Source organism: Haliotis rubra, unplaced genomic scaffold (genome assembly GCF_003918875.1).
Source record: "Haliotis rubra isolate DU_JTF1 unplaced genomic scaffold, ASM391887v1 Scf434, whole genome shotgun sequence".
In the NCBI taxonomy this organism is placed as follows: domain Eukaryota; kingdom Metazoa; phylum Mollusca; class Gastropoda; order Lepetellida; family Haliotidae; genus Haliotis; species Haliotis rubra.
Genome location: NW_025767118.1, coordinates 621,798 through 639,283, shown reverse-complemented (window position 1 = coordinate 639,283; position 17,486 = coordinate 621,798). Strand labels below are relative to the sequence as shown.

Genomic DNA, 17,486 nt, shown 5'->3' with positions numbered 1-17,486 from the left:
GTATAATATGGTACTTGTTGGTCCCTGCCTCGCGCTCAGCATTGATGGGTACAACAAGGTCTGGTTGCCTCGGAGTCAGTATAATGTGTCTGAGTAGGATATTCATGCTTCACTGCGGGATGGTATCTCAGTAAACTAGCACTATAAAACCAGCTTAAGTCTGGGCTAGTACCATCCTTGATAATCTCCAGGGTATATGGTACGATCAGCAAAGGGAGGTAATAAAATCATTGGGCCAAGCTGTGAATGCATCCAGGGTATAGTGGAGAGTTATTGTAACGTATACCCAGGAGGTTAACGAGGATGGGCTAGTACAAGCAGCCACAAATACACACCCATGCACGTCCTCATATGAGTGACATATTCTTAAGTGTGACATTAAACACCCTTGCATCAGGCAGGGAAACATTAAAAGTCATTATTTAAGGTCTTTGGGTGTGGCTGGGGATCAAACCACCAGTCTTCAGCTCTCCGAGTAAATGCACTATCTACTAGACCATGTGAAGATCTGCAAACAAATTCATGACAGGGAGTTTATTTTTACGCCACATTCAGCAATATTCCAGCTATATGGCGGCTGTCTGCAAATAATCAAGTCTGGACCAGACAATCCAGTGATCAGCAGCATGAGCATCAATCTATGCAATTGGGATACGAGTTGTTTCTCTGCTCCCATGACATCTTAGAGTTCAATACAAAACATCCTTGGAAATGCACTAGTATGACGCTCTATATTTATTATATACACTCTTATCTTGTAACTTAATAAAACAAATCAGTAGAACCGGCAGGGGTTCAGTACGGAATCTGGGGTGCAATACGGAATTTGACAACATCATCCGTATTGCACCCTTCTATTACCATCCTAAGTTTACATGGATAGATATATAATATATGTAGGAACTGCAAGAGCAAAAACAAAACACAAAAATATCCGAAACTTCCCCAGCATGTCCCCAGTACTTTTGATAAGTCTACATTCCTTCACTTCCTTAAAATCGAAGATTCTCTTGGCTTAATATAACCCCCTAAAATTGTTTTATTTCAAAGTATATTTTTAGGCATATGAAATTATGTTGCGCACATTGAATAGATATTAAACCTTTTTCAAAACATGACACCTTTCTTTGTGTTTCTGAGAAAATTTACTGTAGTTGCATGTACTGCAGTACTATTATTATATCTAAAGCAACTACTTTTATGCAAACCAAATATTTAGATCTAATCTTTAATAAATAACCACAGTTGAAAATTAAAGAGATATGACAACGATTACCAGTAACTGAGAAATATGACCAAGAAAGCAGAAGTACATCTTAATTTTTCAATTACGGACTACTGTAGTTCTTGCTCAAACGAGCAACTAGAAATTTATCTAGGAGTTAAGTACTCATACAAATAAATGGAATGACCAAGGAGACTAATCATGTGACCAAACCATCTTTGTATGTTGGTAGATGCACAGGGGCTTGTATTGCAGAAAATAATACGTCCTGGGTCCTACAAGCGTACACTGATATCCATAGTCATATAAAGAAGGAAAGGGATGTAACGCACACAAACTTGTCAAACAGCCCCCTCTCGTAAAGGGGCGAAATCTGGGTGGGACATTGTGAAAAACACAGCCGGGATTCTTACTGAAATAAAGCCAGATGAATTCCCTTTCGATTAAATCCAAAATTGTCAAAATCGGTGCACTATTGACCGAGTAACTTTGCTTGGAACTCGAAAAGACAACTTTTCATTTATACGCCAAAAAGCCTCGCTAGAAAATCATCGCTCGGCGAAGAAATACTAAGTATTTCAATGGAAAACACGCAATCGGCGAAAAGACATAACCTTTTCGTAATCGCTAGATATTCCGCTTTCGCATTACAACATCTCAAATGAAATGAGTTACTGATTTTACCTGCCATACACGACTTTTATTGGAATTAGCGGTATCGAGATCGAGGCCACCATGTTTGTCCTTCACCTTCAATAGACTCGCACCAACGACGAGCTACTACTCTGATTGGTTAAAAATAAAATACCACTATTATTTTTTATTTCGTGGCGCGATATTTAGGAAATAAAGTTCGTCCTCGTGCTTTAATTATAATAGTTAAGGGCAAAACTATACTTTATTACAAGACACATTGGGGTAGAGCGAACTTTATTTCCTAAATAGAGTAGCTTGTCGTTGGTGCGAGTCTATTGAAGGTGAAGGACAAACATGGTGGCCTCGATCACTGATACCGCTAATTTTCCAATAAAGTCGTGTATGGCAGGTAAAACAGTAAGAATCCCGGCTGTGTTTTTCACAATTTCCCACCAGATTTCGCCCATTTACGAGAGGGGGGTGTTTGACAAGTTTGTGTGCGTTACATCCCTTTCCTTCTTTATATGTATATGGATATCAATGTACGCTTGTAGGACCCAGGACGTATTATTTTCAGCAATACAAGCCCCTGTGGGTAGATGCACAGAGTTTCATAGTGTTTATTAAAATTCGTAGGGCTATCCGACCCGATCCCCTAAAAATGACCCCGGAAATATTTCACGTGCCAAGGCTATAGCATTGAATGGCCCACTGAATATATTTTTTATGCCATCCAATAATTAGCTACCTTGTTCCCAGCACTCTAAGGGATATTATTGACAATAAGTTCACATACGTACAACCTAAATTTGAACTAAGCTCGGGGCACCGGTTTGTCAACATAGTAGTATACTAACAACTAGTAACAGGAATTGTTTACTCTTGACCAAACATGAGTTTACAATCCGCAATCATTCGCAGATTACGATGGTATAGTATATTATTTGTAATTATAAGTGAAGAGGGTATTTAAATGAACATAATAATATTCATAGGAGACAAAACGCAAAACAAATAACTTCTATATGTAATAAGTCGTTTCCAAATAGTATGTTTGTAAATTGTACACATGGCCATTGTGATTTCCGCAAGGAGGGTTTGACAGATGTGTGACTGAAATTGAAGCCTCTAAAAATGCGAGTTAGACTAAAAACTAAGGCGATTACAGTCTATTTATGCACTGTTGCCCTTACCACTGCCTGTGTCTTGTTGATAATCCATTTCAATGGACGAGATATTGAAACGGTAAGCAAAAACAATCTGGATAGTGGGTCACAGGACCGTGTAGTATATGTAACTACTCTAAACTAGGTATAATATGGTGTAACAAATCCGGTTTCGGTCTCGTTTGTAAGTTTGTTGCCATATATTATAGGTTTATTTGTGCTTTGAGTACAACTGATGTACCAGCATCTCTTCAGTTCTTGTCATAACCACAAATCGACTTTTGATGAGTACTCATCAGTATCTTTAGTCTCGACATCTGCGACAGCCCTGATTAACCAGCTGTTACCTCGTCGACAGTGTTTAGTTGATGCGGCAGCTTGTGTCTGAAGAAAGAGGACACTTGTTTCATGGTGTCAACGCCGGACCACTGTCTTTTCACCATGTTTTCAGAGAAATCGGCTTGTATGATTAATAACTTGGTCATTTTTAACAAAAAGAATTCTTCAGTGTGTTACTCTCGCATAACCATGATTCATGGATATAAGGGAAGTGCGTCAAAAATCATATTTTAAATGCACGATTTCATTTTGTATATCCACTGATTATTTTATTCCTTGATTCAGCAAACTGAAAATGCCTAATATTCCACTCGTGAATGAAACGTTTGTTTACCGAAGTCATTTGCAATCATCACCCATTCATGTGCACACAAAATGTAACATCACCTTGTTTCATGGATTACGTAGTCTGTTACAATATATCACTATGTTCGACAGACCGTTGCAGTTAGTGACACCTGGAAAGCAGGCTGATGTGAGAAGGTTGTTGCTAATGGTTAAAAACAAAATGCGTATAGTGGCATGAGTGATCTTGGGCTATTTTTCTTAGTGCTGTGGTGCGGTGGGGTAGCCCAATGGTTAAAGCGTTGGTTCGTCACTCCGAAGACCCAGGTTCGAATCCCCACATGGGTACAATGTGTGAAGCCCATTTCTGGTGTCCCCCGCCGTGATGTTGCTGGAATATTGCTAAAAGCGGCGTAAAACCAAACTCAGGCAGTCAGTCAGTCTTAGTGCTGTACAGTTAGATTAGTGCTGTACAGTTATCTTAGTGCTGGACAATTAGATTAGTGCATTTACGTGTAATGCAGAGATTTGGAACATTTTTCTCAGCGAGACATGGCAATGTGTGTGCAACAAAAGTACTGCTTTGTGAGACATAATTTACAAAATAGCATGATAATTACGGCAATCCACGAATCAAGGTTATCCACGAATTTAGGTTACGGCTCTGTGTATCAAACTATCATGTAGTGTTCAAACCAAAATTTCATTTCTTCATAAATGATTAGTAATGAAGTAATTAAGGAAAGTAATTAAGTGAAGAAGTAATTAAGGGAATCTACCAGGTACCAGTACCTTTATATGAATTTTTCACATGGACATACATTTATTGTCATACTAGGAATGCTTGTTTAGTTTGTTTGTTGTTCAACGCTGCATTCAGCAATATTCTAGCTGTATGGCAGCAGTCTGTAAATAATCAAGTCTGGACCAGACAGTACAGTGATCAACAGCATGAGCATCGACCTACTCAATGGGATACAATGACATGTCAACCAAGTCAGTGAGCCTGAGCCTTGTGCTTTCATATTCTCCTGACCACTTGAAGATATCCAGCAGTGTTTTTCACCTTTATTGCTTCTTAAATAGTTCCTTTCTGGTGTCCCCCGCCGTGATGTTGCTGGAATATTGCTAAAAGCGGCGTAAAACCAAACTCAGTCAGTCAGTCTTAAATAGTTCCATTTGCTCAGCTCACATGGCCTCTATCTTTTCAGAAAAGTCAATCGTTTGACCACATGGCTGTCGATAGAGTGATGCTTGCCCACGAACAGAGAGGATTATGGGTACCTGAAGATAAACCTGCACTGGTCAATCTCATGGAGCAAGGTTTGTTGAGTGAGTGGGTGGGTTAAGTATTTTACACTGCACTCAGCAATATTCCAGCTATATCATCAGTACCGGTGTATGGCGGCGGACTGTAAATAATTGAGTCTGGACCAAACAATCCGGTGATCAACAGCATGAGCATCGATCTACACATTTGGGTTATGATGACATGTGTCAACTAAGTCAGTGAGACTGACCACCCGATCCCGTTAGTCGCGCCTTACGACAAGCATGGGTTACTGAAGATCAATTCTAACCAGGATCTTCACGGGTAGCAAGGTTTGTTACTCTGACTGAGGTGTTCAGGCTCATCATGATATATTGCCAGTTTCTTAACAGTCAAATAACATTGCATTTAACATGTTAAACAATGTTTAGTGGACATGGATTGTTTGTACAACTTATATTAGAGAGACTTGGAGACTGTGCACCAGGATGGGGTGTCATCTAAATTCGACATTTTTCTCTTCAAACTGGCTGACAGGATTAACCTGATCAGTCGAGTGAGTGAGTGAGTGAGTATGATTTTAACAATATTCTAGCAATGTCACTGCGAAATGGGCTTCAGAGATTGTACCCATGTGGGGAATCGAACCCGGGTCTTCGGTGTGACATTGGAAGCTTTAACCACTAAGCTACCCCACTGCCCTAATGCATCAGTGTAAGAACCCATATTTGCAGAAGTTTACAGACGAGAAATTTATTAAACTTAAACAAACAAAGAGGGATTGATCTTAGGACTTATATATTGCTTACTGGAGGTTATATGTACAAAACTTCTCAGAAGTTTCTTAAAGAGTACTCTTATCTCACTAAGAAAATTTTCAGAGTTAAGAGTAACTATTGGAAGATTCTCAATATTTACTACACTTAGAAACAAGTCTTAATTCTGAGAATGTTTATAGCTATGGGTTCATCCAGGCTACCCCTATCAGTGTTGTGGATAAGCATGTGGTCAGTGGTTTGAATCCCAGCATGAGACTTGAGATTGTTGTGGTTTGGTTGTTTAAATTCTGCATTCACCATGAGGGAAAACGGGGCAGTGGGGTAGCCTAGTGGTTAAAGCGTTCGTTCGTCACGCCGAAGACCTGGGTTCGATTCCCACATGGGTACATTGTGTGAGGCCCATTTCTGGTGTCCCCCGCTGTGATATTGCTGGAATATTGCTTAAAGCGGCATAAAACAAAACACACTCAATCATGGGGGAAAATATCAGGGAGAACATTTGGTCTAACTAAAAGTGAACTTCATGTTTATTCAAAATATCAAAGGAATCATTAATTGCATTTTACAACTGTTATCAGAAACCTATTCATTTTATACATCTAGCATTTTGAGTGTGTTTATTGTTAACAATTTGCTGTATTTAGGTTTCCACTGAGTAATGGCTGATTTCGTAAAATGTTCCGTAATCTCTTCCCTTGTTGGTTTCTTTGACTCAGTTTAACTTTTGATTGGTTCCATGAGTTTTTCACCCCGGTATGGGGTGGTGGGGTAGCCTAGCGGTTAAAGCGTTCGCTCGTCACGCCGAAGACCGGGTTCGATCTCCTACATGGGTGCAATGTGTGACTGTGAAGCCCATTTCTGGTGTCCCCGGTGTCCGCCGTCATGATATTGCTGCAATAGTGCTAAAAGCGGCGTAAAACTACACTCACTCACTCACCCAGGTATGTTCATGTGTCTTTTAAGAGAGTGGTGTGTGTGTGGTACCAAAATATTGACATCGTTTTTCAGAACCTGGTCCTCAACGACAAGAGGACAATCAGATTCAGAAAAAGGCAAAGGTAGGAAAAGCAACAATGTTGCAGTTTTTTATGACATGTTTGTACGTTTTTGTATAAAGTAAGGAAGGATAACAATATATGGATGAACATGTTCTTTATTGCTGTGAGAGCAACGTTTCGATGTAGGTTCTAACACCGTTATCAAGCAAGTTCATCCATATATTTTTATCCTTCTTTACTGCTCCAACTTCTAAACGCTTCTCAAAGAAGTTTGTAGAAAGTATTCAGCATATTTAATTTCTGACAAGAGGTTCATATGTTTATAATTCAGAAAATGTCACTAAATTCACATATCATGTAAGAGTAGGTCTAAATTAGTTTCTCAAGAAGGTCATTTCATGAGGTGTTAATTTTGGTACAATGAACCAGTGTCAGATATATTCTGTAGTAAAAAGTATGAAAAGTCTGCTGTAAAATAACCAAAATACTGCAACTAAAATTTCAAAGTTCTTTTGACAAAAAGTAACCATTTCACCCTTAAACATTAAAACATAACTTTAGTATTTTACTCTTTTGCATTTAGACTTTTAAGGGCCTAGTTTAATGTATCAACTTTCTGTAGTCCCAGTACCACAAGAATGTTCAAGAGTGAGAATTATTCCTTTCAAATTTTGGTCCATAGTCAGATTCATTTTTGGAATGTTTCAGTTGCATGTTAGATGTTTTGATTTGTCTAAGTCTGATGATACCATGATGTACTTCCATTGGGCATGATGTCATACATATGACTGTGATAAATGAAAAGTTCCAGAACTAAGCATTTCAATGAGGATTTATCATACTAATCACTAATGCACATTTTCACTTCTGCATGAATCGCTATATCGGTAGAATGCACTTCAGTTATCTACAAGCAAATGTGTTTACTATCTTCAATTGGTTTGAATAACAGAGCTCATTAAAAATTGATTTATGTGATCTTTAAAACATGTAGACCTTCCTTCACAGTGGGATTGATGGGTGTAGCCTAGTGGTTGAAGCATTCACTTGTCACACTAAAGACATGGGTTCGATTCCCCTCTTGGGTACAGTGTGTGAAGCCTATTTCTTGTATACCCAGCTATGATATTGCTGGAATATTCTTAAAAGTGGTGTAAAACGAAACTGGGGTGGTGGGGTAGCCTAATGGTTAAAGCGTTGGCTCGTCACGCCGAAGACCCGGGTTCGAATCCCCACATGGGCACAATGTGTGAAGCCCAATTACTGGTGTCCCCCGCCGTGATGTTGCTGGAATATTGCTAAAAGCGGCGTAAAACCAAACTCAGTCAGTCAGTAAAACTCACTCACTCACTCCATCACAGTGGATAGACAAGGGGAGACAACCACATTTCAATATGAACAGGATACACCCTGCTGTCTAATATGACAACTTTGAGATATTAGCTTTTAGATTAAATACTTCTTTACCTTGTTTAATCACTCATGAAAGTTACTTCATAATTTATTTACATAATTTATGACTTGACTATTAACTAAAATGACTAAAGCATTACTTAAAAACAGACATTTTAAACTTTTTTACCACTGATGGTTTGTTTGGTGCTTTTTGCTGTACTTAACAATATTTCAGCTATACAGTGAGACCCCGGTTACCAGGACCCCAGATATCCGGAAACCTCAATTTTCATTTAAAAAAGTCCAATCTCTTACGTTATAAAAGTGACTGTCTATAACGAATGTGCAGTTTCTGTTTTTTGGACGGTAAATTTTACAAACCAACCCGCTAAATCGACACAAAATTTACTCACTTTCCGCACGAATGCTAAGATCTTCTGCTGACCGTGAAACAGTGTCCCACGTGACTTGTCATGAGACAAGGTCTGCTAATCCGGATTAATGACCGGTCAGCAGGGTATTGGTGGTGATTAGTAGGCCTATCTGACACTGAGTGAACCTTTGAGTTCTAACTGATAAGCTGTTTATACAGTCTCAACAAAAGTGCAGTGTGTTGATATTCAAGTCAAGTTGTGAGGCATGAGGGTAATCCATCTTTCTTTCTTTTCGGGGTTGCGGTGGGGTAGCCTAATGGTTAAAGCGTTGGCTCGTTACGCTGAAGACCCGGGTTCGAATCCCCACATGGGTACAATGTGTGAAGCCCATTTCTGGTGTCCCCCGCCGTGATGTTGCTGGAATATTGCTAAAAGCGGCGTAAAACAATACTCAGTCTTCTTTTTGGATGATGATCATGAACATTTTGGCTTTCTGTTGGGAAAATGTAGCCTTTCCCATCATGTCAACGACCAGCTATTTCTTGTATTTCATCTGTTGGATGACAACATGCTTCCCAGTGCTTAATACCCAACATCTATATTAGGGTACTATTTGTGAAGTATTTTTTTGTTCTCAGATTTCACATCTTCCAGAGGATCTGTCCCCAACAGAAAGGCTGACAAGTCTGTCTAGAGCAATGGTTGCTAACCTGAGTTATGCTGATCTCTCGGAGTTGTATCACAGGTGAGAGAGAGAACATCGTTACAGGTGGTCAGGGGGCTGTGGTATAGCCTGGTAGTTACAGCTTTTGTTTGTCAGGTGTTACATATGTACTTCCTCATCAATGTAAGCACAGTTCATTACTGCCATTGGTTCTTAACGTGTCTCATTGGGGCAGTGGGGTAGCCTTGTGGTTAAAGCGTTAGCTCGTCACGTCGAAAACCAGATTCCCTACATGGGCACAATGTGAAGCCCATTTCTGGTGTCCCCAGCTGTGATATTGCTGGAATATTGCTAAAAGCGGCGTAAAACTAACTAAACTCACTAACATGTCTCATTACAATAAGATCTACATGGTCCTGTGGGTAGAGTGTCTGCCTGGAGAGCAGAAGGTCTTTGTTTTGATCCCTGGCCATGTCTCATCTACAGATGTTAAAGGATTGTACTTGGTGTTAACCTGCAGGGTTTTATGTTGACCAACAAAATAAGGGGTCCATAGTATAGTATTCCCAGAAATTATTGAGAAAGTTTTGACAAATATCTAACACATGTGTATAAACTATAGAAGTTTTACTTAAATGATTAGACCCGTGAAGATCCAGGGTAGAATAGGTCTTCAGCAACCCATGCTTGTCGTAAGAGGCGACTAACGGGATCGGCTGGTCAGGCTCGCTGACTTGGTTGACACATGTCGTCGGTTCCCAATTACGCAGATCGATGCTCATGCTGTTGATCACTGGATTGTCTAGTCCAGACTCGATTATTTACAGACCGCCACCATATAGCTGGAATATTGCTGAATGCGGCGTAAAACTAAACTCACTCGCTTAAATGAATATGTTGAGATATGATTCTCTTCTTTGTGAGACCCTGAAATACACGACTGAATGCGCCTAATTACACTACCGATTAAAGTTCATGTGACAGTGTATCCCAATATTCGACCACTTCTTTCTTCATATCGTCTGTTCTAAGTCTGTTTTGGTTTGTTCTGTCCTTCATTAGTCCCCACACATTCTCAATAGGGTTAAGGTCTGGGCTGTAGCTGTGCCAGTCTAAAATTTGAACATTTTCGTCCAACAACCACAGTTTTGTGTAGTCTGCGGTGTGGCTGTTGGAAGGAGGTGATCATTTTAGATTTCAACATGTCAAATTTGTTTGACCACTGTTTCTCTGGTCCAGACTCGATTATTTACAGACCGCTGCCACATAGATGGAATATTGCTGAGTGAGGCATAAAACTAAACTAACTCACTCACCTTTTGTACAACAAACCTCTTGACCTGACTATGTAAGTGCAGTAAACCCATTTCACCTCGTTGGATATGAAATCAGGTTTGTTACTTTGTTTTCTCCAGCTATGTGATGACGGTACAGTATGAATGTCACGATGTTGTCCGCCTGGGTCGTGTCACCGACGGAGGGTGGGAGATATGCGCCGATGAGATGTTTGTGCCCGAAGTCAAAGTGTTTAGTTTATTCCTTTGGGTAAGTGAAAGATGTGGCATGCTTTGTTCAACAGCTGAGTGACTATTATCAGTAGTAATATACAGATTAAACAGGGTAAATTAACATTTACAATTAAATTTTAAGTCAACAGTACAATTGTTTCAATCAGATGGGGTCTATTGTGATTTGTTTATTTATTGTATAAAGCGTGTTGATGTTGTTGCAGTGTTGGAAATGACTTTAGCTTTGATGATGCTGCAGCTCGTAAATACCAGTGTGAGGTGCATTCCTTTGACCCAAGGTAAGTTAATAATTTGCAAATTTTAACTCCATTTGATTTTAGAGGTGTCTTTTGACCATAGTCCATACACTGTAAACAAGCAATCAGGGTATCAGTCAATAGTAGATGGACAGTTGAATAAAGACATTCAAATTGTAGAATATGCATAGGCTTTCAGGACAACTTATTTAAACATTGAAAAATATATTTTTTGACAAGACACTCATTTAAACAGCTTATAAATACTCACTTGTCAAGGCCAAGCTGTCTAAGGTGCAAGGGTAGTGATCCAGCGAGTTTAGGGTGCCGGGAATGAGCCCACCTGTGACCGGGTGTAAAAACCTTGGAGTCAACTTTGTGTGCAGACTCTTTCAGTGTTGCCACAACCGATAGTGTACAGTACACAACCCTGTGCACTTAAATAACCCACAAATCCGATGGTGGCCACATGAATACGTGCAAACACCTAGTTGCGGGTACAGCAACGTGCAGTAAAACTTTGACAAAGTCCTGTGACTATGTGTCCCAGTCCACCCAGCTGTGAATGGGTACCTCATAAGGATGGGAAAGCCACATTAACTTGTTGCACCTAGTGGCTGCATGAGATGTATGATCCTCAGGGAGTTGAGATTGAAAAATACGATGTGCTGTTGATATTGACATCCAGTGATCGAGGGGAAAATAAAGCGCTTTGACCATGCATGTACATGGGATGGACTATAGCGCTATATAAATATCCATATAATAATAAAAATGTAAAAGTGTAAAATAATAACGCCATGTATGTGTGTAATAGGCCCTTTGCATGGATAAAAACACTACCACTATCGGTGTCAGAGGTTCATTTGCAGATAATTCATATTCTGGCCCTTTTACAGAAAATTAATGGATGTCAGATTTCATAATAGATATATATGTAAATAACTGTGATAACTATGTTATCTAGTTCCGCTAATCTTTCTTTTAAATATTATTAGCTTTTATATATACTAGAGACCCTTCGTAATTTATGGCTAATGGAGTGATGATGATTTTGGTTTAAACATATTTTTATTTTGCCAAAGCAGAAACCTGGATAGGCGAACAAGCCTAGTGGCTTATATTAACGCCTCTCCAGTACATTGTTCAAAATTAATAGCTGGATACATAATGAAATAGTTTGACAACAAAAGAATAATACAATAACAAATATATGATTGAGTAACAAATATGTTCGTTCTGGTGTTGGTTATGCCTAGCAACAAAATGGACTGCCGCAGAAAATCATGTTATATAAATTTTTTCTTACACTGAATATATATGTTGAGGGGATAATCACTGGAAGCGGTTACTTTTAGAAATGAACTGGTGTAATGAGTTAAGAATGTCACTATTAGTTGAGTTATTCAATGCGCCATTACCGTATAAAGTAGTTTTAACATCATATCCTTGAATATAAAAATACATGTTGTTCTTAAATTTTGATAGTTCCGACATGTAAAAAGGTTGTGAATAACGTCTTTGTTATAATAACCACATGAGCACCTGGGTGTGTCCAATATATGCCGATTATATCTGTCTGCGTTTAGATCACTACAGACGAGCTTGAGGCGACAATGAATGATTTGACAAAATCTAGTTCCAAAATTCAAATCAAAGTAATTGTGAGTTTCTGTTGTGTTTATCATGGTTTTAAATTGATTCAGGGAAATAGCTTTAACAGCTCCATCAGGCAATGAATTCCACGTCATAATCGCGCTCGGTAAAAATGATTGAGAATATCTTCGCGTTCTACAATTAAAATAACGATGATTTTTATGGAGGAAAGCATCTGCAATGTAAAGACACCCCTCCACCCTCCCCCACCAGGGAATGAGGCTTGGTGACTTGATTTCATGTCAGTGGTGCTGATGGTTGTTCAAGATTTCAACGGCTAATTTCTTTGATTCAGACTTTATAGTTAAAAGCTGTCATGACATGGAATGACATGACATGAAATGACGAATTGTCAGCTGACTGTGCTATCAATGTACCTCCACCCTGCAGTGAATGGGTATGCGTAAGGATACGATGGTTATGTGACTTTTAACCTTCGAGCACGTCACAGGTAGCTTGGGCTGTGTATTATTCAGGGAGTTGAGAATAAAACTACAGCAGACTGATCAATTGATTGGGGTAAATAGTAGGGCGGATAACAGACCAAAATAGGCCGAATCGTTCACGTTGTGATACAAGCACCAAAATTGGCATGATTGCTCACCATGGGCTCCCTGTTCAGAAAATTATGTTGGCCACTCAAAAATCCAAGATGGCCACCACTTTTCATTGAGCATGCTTTGGGGTGTGGATTTTGTGTGCTAAATACATGTGAATTGTTGTTAATGATTTATTATAAAATTAAGCTGATTATGTTTTCTTCAGCATGAAGCAAGGTGATCATGAGCGAGAGAGCAAGGTTCACTTCCACCAAAAAGGCCTTGCTGATTTCAATGGAGAGACAAACAGTGGCTGGAAGGTGGGGACGCTGGAGTCCATTAAACATGAGCTGGGTCATCAAGAGGTGAGGAATCTGCAGTTGGAGTGAGTGAGTGGACTGGGTTAGTGAGTGAGTAAGTGAACTGTATTTCAGTTGTGTCTAGGTAGGAAGAAAGTCTGACTGGTGAGTGAGTGTTTGGGTGGTTAAGAGTTTGTGCAGTTGAGTGTTTGTTTGGGTGGTTGAGTCCAAGTGGTTTAGTGTTTGTGCAGTTGAGTGTTTGTTTGGGTGGTTGAGTCCATGAGTGAGTGCTTGGGTGGTTGGTGAGTGAGTGAGTGAGTGAGTGAGTGGGTGATTTGGGTGAGTGAGTGCTTGGGTGATTGAGTGAGTGCGTGTTTTGGCAGTTGAGTGAGTGAGTGAGTGAGTGAGTGTTTGGGCAGTTGTGAGTGAGTGAGTGAGTATGTTTAGGCAGTTGCAACCAGTTAGAAGTGAGTGTATTTCAGTTATGTAAACTGTATTTCAGTTATGTCTTTGGTAGGAAGGGAGCCTGATTGGTGAATGGGTGAGTGAGTGATGTTTTAAAGCAACCATAAACTGTATTTCAGTTATGTCATACTTGGTAGAAAGGGAGCCTGAAGTGACAGATGTAGTAGACATTTATCTCTTTGTTGGAAGCAACAAACACAGGTTGGTGCTGCCAGACCTAGAAAGATAACCATGGAAACCATGATTCATTCTAAAGTCACAGTTTTCTGGCAAGCTCAAGCAACTCTACAGCTAGAAGACTGGGCAACAAGTGAAATAAACATACATTTTCAATTTTTTTATGACACAATTAAAAGGTTTACCTACAGATTATTTTGAAAGTTGTTCAGGGTGCTTCTCAGAGCATTGCTAATCCTCTTCTTGTTTGTTCCAGAGGCCACTGGATATTCTTAAGTTGGATATAGAAGAATGGGAATGGCAAGTGCTTCCTGAGATATTGTCCACACAGTCATTGTCCGATGTCAGGCAGTTCCTCATAGAGCTCCATGGCTGTGAGACATGTTCTGTGTTCAACCCACAGCTCATAGACAAAGAACCCACCAAGGAGAGATACATCAAAGCGCTCAATATTTTTAAATCACTCTATCATTTAGGTTTCAGAATATTCTGGAGCCATAAGAACAGTGCATGTAAATATGTTTCAAGATTTGGACTTAAAGAAAGAAGTGCTTGTCACGAACTACACATGGTGCGAGTGAGCTAATCAGCATGGCCAACCAGAAATAACTGTACAGTTGGTCCAAGGGGAGATAATTTGAAAGCAGAGTTGTGTCCCCTTTGTTATTCGATCTGTTTAATTCATTGGCTGTGTCATTGAAACATATTTTCTTTAAGAAATCTCTTATTTATAATAATCAGTAAATCTGATTAGAACAACATTATTAATGAACAAAAAGTAACTATTTCATGTATTGTACAACGATTATGTTTGCAGTCTATGGTATCAATGGCTGATATTTATGTTTGGTTTAAGCTTACTGAGTGTAACTTTCTTTACCATGTTCATTGAAGTGTTTTCCATCCTGTGCAACGAATACAGCATAATTGATGTTATTGAACACATGACTGGATAGATTTGAGTTTCCCAAGTAATGGCACTGTGCAATATTACCAAGAGATAGGACCACGTTGTCTCAAATGCTGCTGAAATTACCGTTTCTCCAAATCACCATGTTACAAAACCCGCACTGAAGTGATTAGGGTCACAAGTTTGATGGAGTAAAACTTACCCGCTACATCAACTTAGAGGTCTCCATTTTAACTGGTTTGTTAGGCTACTTACATCACACGTTGACCTGACCATATTGACTAGAAACACAGCAAGCTAGAGTAGCAGTCTTTGAATATCCAGTGGATTATATCTGTGTCCTATTTTCATAAATACCCTGGAGCTAGTCTTTACTACTGCTTTGTTTTTTAGTCCAAATTACTCTCATAAGCAAGAAAAACCTGTACGTTTACAAGATAATAGCAAGGTAGAGAGACGATTATGTCTCTTCCAAAACGAGGCTATGGAGTCAAACATGGATCTAGTGTGTCACTGTATTCCCGCCACATAGCTGGAATATTGCTGGGAAGGCATTAAACAACAAACATCATTGTACATAATGCAAGTTACATAGTAGACAATCAGTGATGAAGCATCAGGGTTTTGAATGAGACATGCACTCATTTTGATCTTTGGTGTGTCAGATATATATTCATGCTCCATGGTGTCCAAAGTGTCATACATCACACCTTTGTATCACTTTAAGCTTTCCTTGCATGTAGGTTGATCTGAAAAAACTTTGTTGAAAGGCATAGTAAAGAAGATTCTGATATATACTGGACAAAATAAGTTAGGGATAGTGGTATTTTTATGATTGATATTGTATTAGTGTGTAAATGAATAAATAGATCATATTCATAATTTCAAAATTTACATATATCCCTAACTATTTTTGTACAGTATATATATGGGTGGGACCATTAAAATTTGTACTCTAAATACATTTCATGACATTCTAGCATAATGACAGTAAATAGTCATTTTTTATTTAGTTTTAAGTAGTTTTAGGAAGATATTTTATGTTGAAACAAAAACAAATGTCACTCGTTTATAATAGATATATTTAGGTGTACCCCTTAAGGACCCTCATTAGATGTAACTAAATCTTGCTGCTATACTGGTATATGGATGGGACCTACTCTGTGTAATGGATTTTCACTGATTTACATATTTACAATCATTCTTGCATGATACCTGCATTGTCATACATCATTGTTTTATTTCATATTAAATAAATCAGCACAATTCATCTTCATCTCTGCTTCACTCCTCTTACATTTATTATATTGTTTTAGTGGGTGTACCGCGTCAGGAGCCTCAGTCATTAAACTTAACTAATTCTTGCAGTGATTGAAGTAAGAGGCGACTAATGGGATCAGGTGGTCAGACTCACTGACTTGGTTGACCCACATGTCATTGGTTCCCAATTACGCAGATCGATGCTCATGCTGCTGATCACTGCTGCTGATTGTCTGGTCCAGACTCGATTATTTACAGACCTCCGCCATATAGCTGGAATATTGCTGAGTGTGGCCCAAAACTAAACTCACTCACTCACTTGGTGATTGAATGATAATCACAATAATGTACCCATTTATATAACGCCAAACTCCACACAAGTACGCTCATAGCACTAATTGTGCCTTGGCTGTGGAAATTCACTGATTGACTGGTATTTGCAATCATACTTTTATCATGCTTGCATCATACTTGGATTGTCATACTTCATTGCTTCATGTCATCTTAAATGAACTGTTATGATACATCTGCAACTGTATGTGACAGTCGATGTAAGAAAACTGTCATACAGATATACCCAATACAGCCCATGCAAGTCTAGATTACAACAGTTTCAGAAAATTAAGAAAGTCTCTGGGTTCCTTTATGTTTTATGCATTTTATTAGGCCAGACCAATTTTATTTCTTGTTTTACAGATTTTTGTCCTCAGAAAACCTAAAGGCAGGAGGGGGAAAAAATTCACCAATCAAAGCAAAAACCCACATGAGTTTTTCATAGGCATTGTTTTTCAAGTTCACACTCACTGAGGTGCTTGAAGCACTGATTTCTAACACAAATATTGATAGATAATTCAGTTTAAGGTCTCTGAGAACAGATGCCGGTGTTTTAGTGTCCAACAAACTGCCTTGCGTAGTCGAAGTCTTGCTCCCATATATCTTAACATTAGGGTTTTATTTTTTCTAGTGGGGAAAATATATTTAAAATTTTTTTTTTCTTATTCTTGAAAAAATACAACCGGCTGATCTGTAAAACAAGAAACAAAATTGGTCTGGCCTTAGGAACCATTTTTTCTGTAAAATATGTTGATTTCAGAGACTAGATGGTAATCTAGATTTACTATGATTAAATAGTTGAAATTGCTTTACTGACTAGCATTACCAAGTTTCCCTCACACACCTATTACAGTTAAATCCTGATGAGTCGAATCTCTGGGGACCAAGTAATAAATTCGACTTATTGATGTATTCGAGACATAGGTATGTCTATGAGGGTAGAAAAAAAAG

At 38.8% G+C, this 17,486-nt stretch overlaps 1 protein-coding gene across 3 annotated transcripts; it reads left to right on the top strand.

The window, feature by feature from the left end:
• Positions 1-2,930: 2,930 nt before the first annotated feature.
• On the top strand, positions 2,931-16,218 carry LOC124289149 (probable methyltransferase-like protein 24). Of its 3 annotated transcripts, none has more exons than XM_046725753.1 (8): positions 2,931-3,106; positions 4,863-4,974; positions 6,709-6,758; positions 9,106-9,212; positions 10,547-10,676; positions 10,864-10,938; positions 13,318-13,456; positions 14,289-16,218. In XM_046725753.1, the coding sequence occupies exons 5-8, from the start codon at positions 10,567-10,569 to the stop codon at positions 14,616-14,618; spliced, it is 654 nt and encodes a 217-aa protein (XP_046581709.1). In that variant the 5' UTR covers positions 2,931-3,106; positions 4,863-4,974; positions 6,709-6,758; positions 9,106-9,212; positions 10,547-10,566; the 3' UTR covers positions 14,619-16,218. The 3 variants fall into 3 exon arrangements, with proteins under 3 accessions (XP_046581709.1, XP_046581710.1, XP_046581711.1); XM_046725754.1 differs by having other exon boundaries at positions 4,863-4,983; XM_046725755.1 differs by lacking the exons at positions 13,318-13,456; positions 14,289-16,218 and having other exon boundaries at positions 4,863-4,983.
• The last annotated feature ends 1,268 nt before the right edge of the window (positions 16,219-17,486 follow it).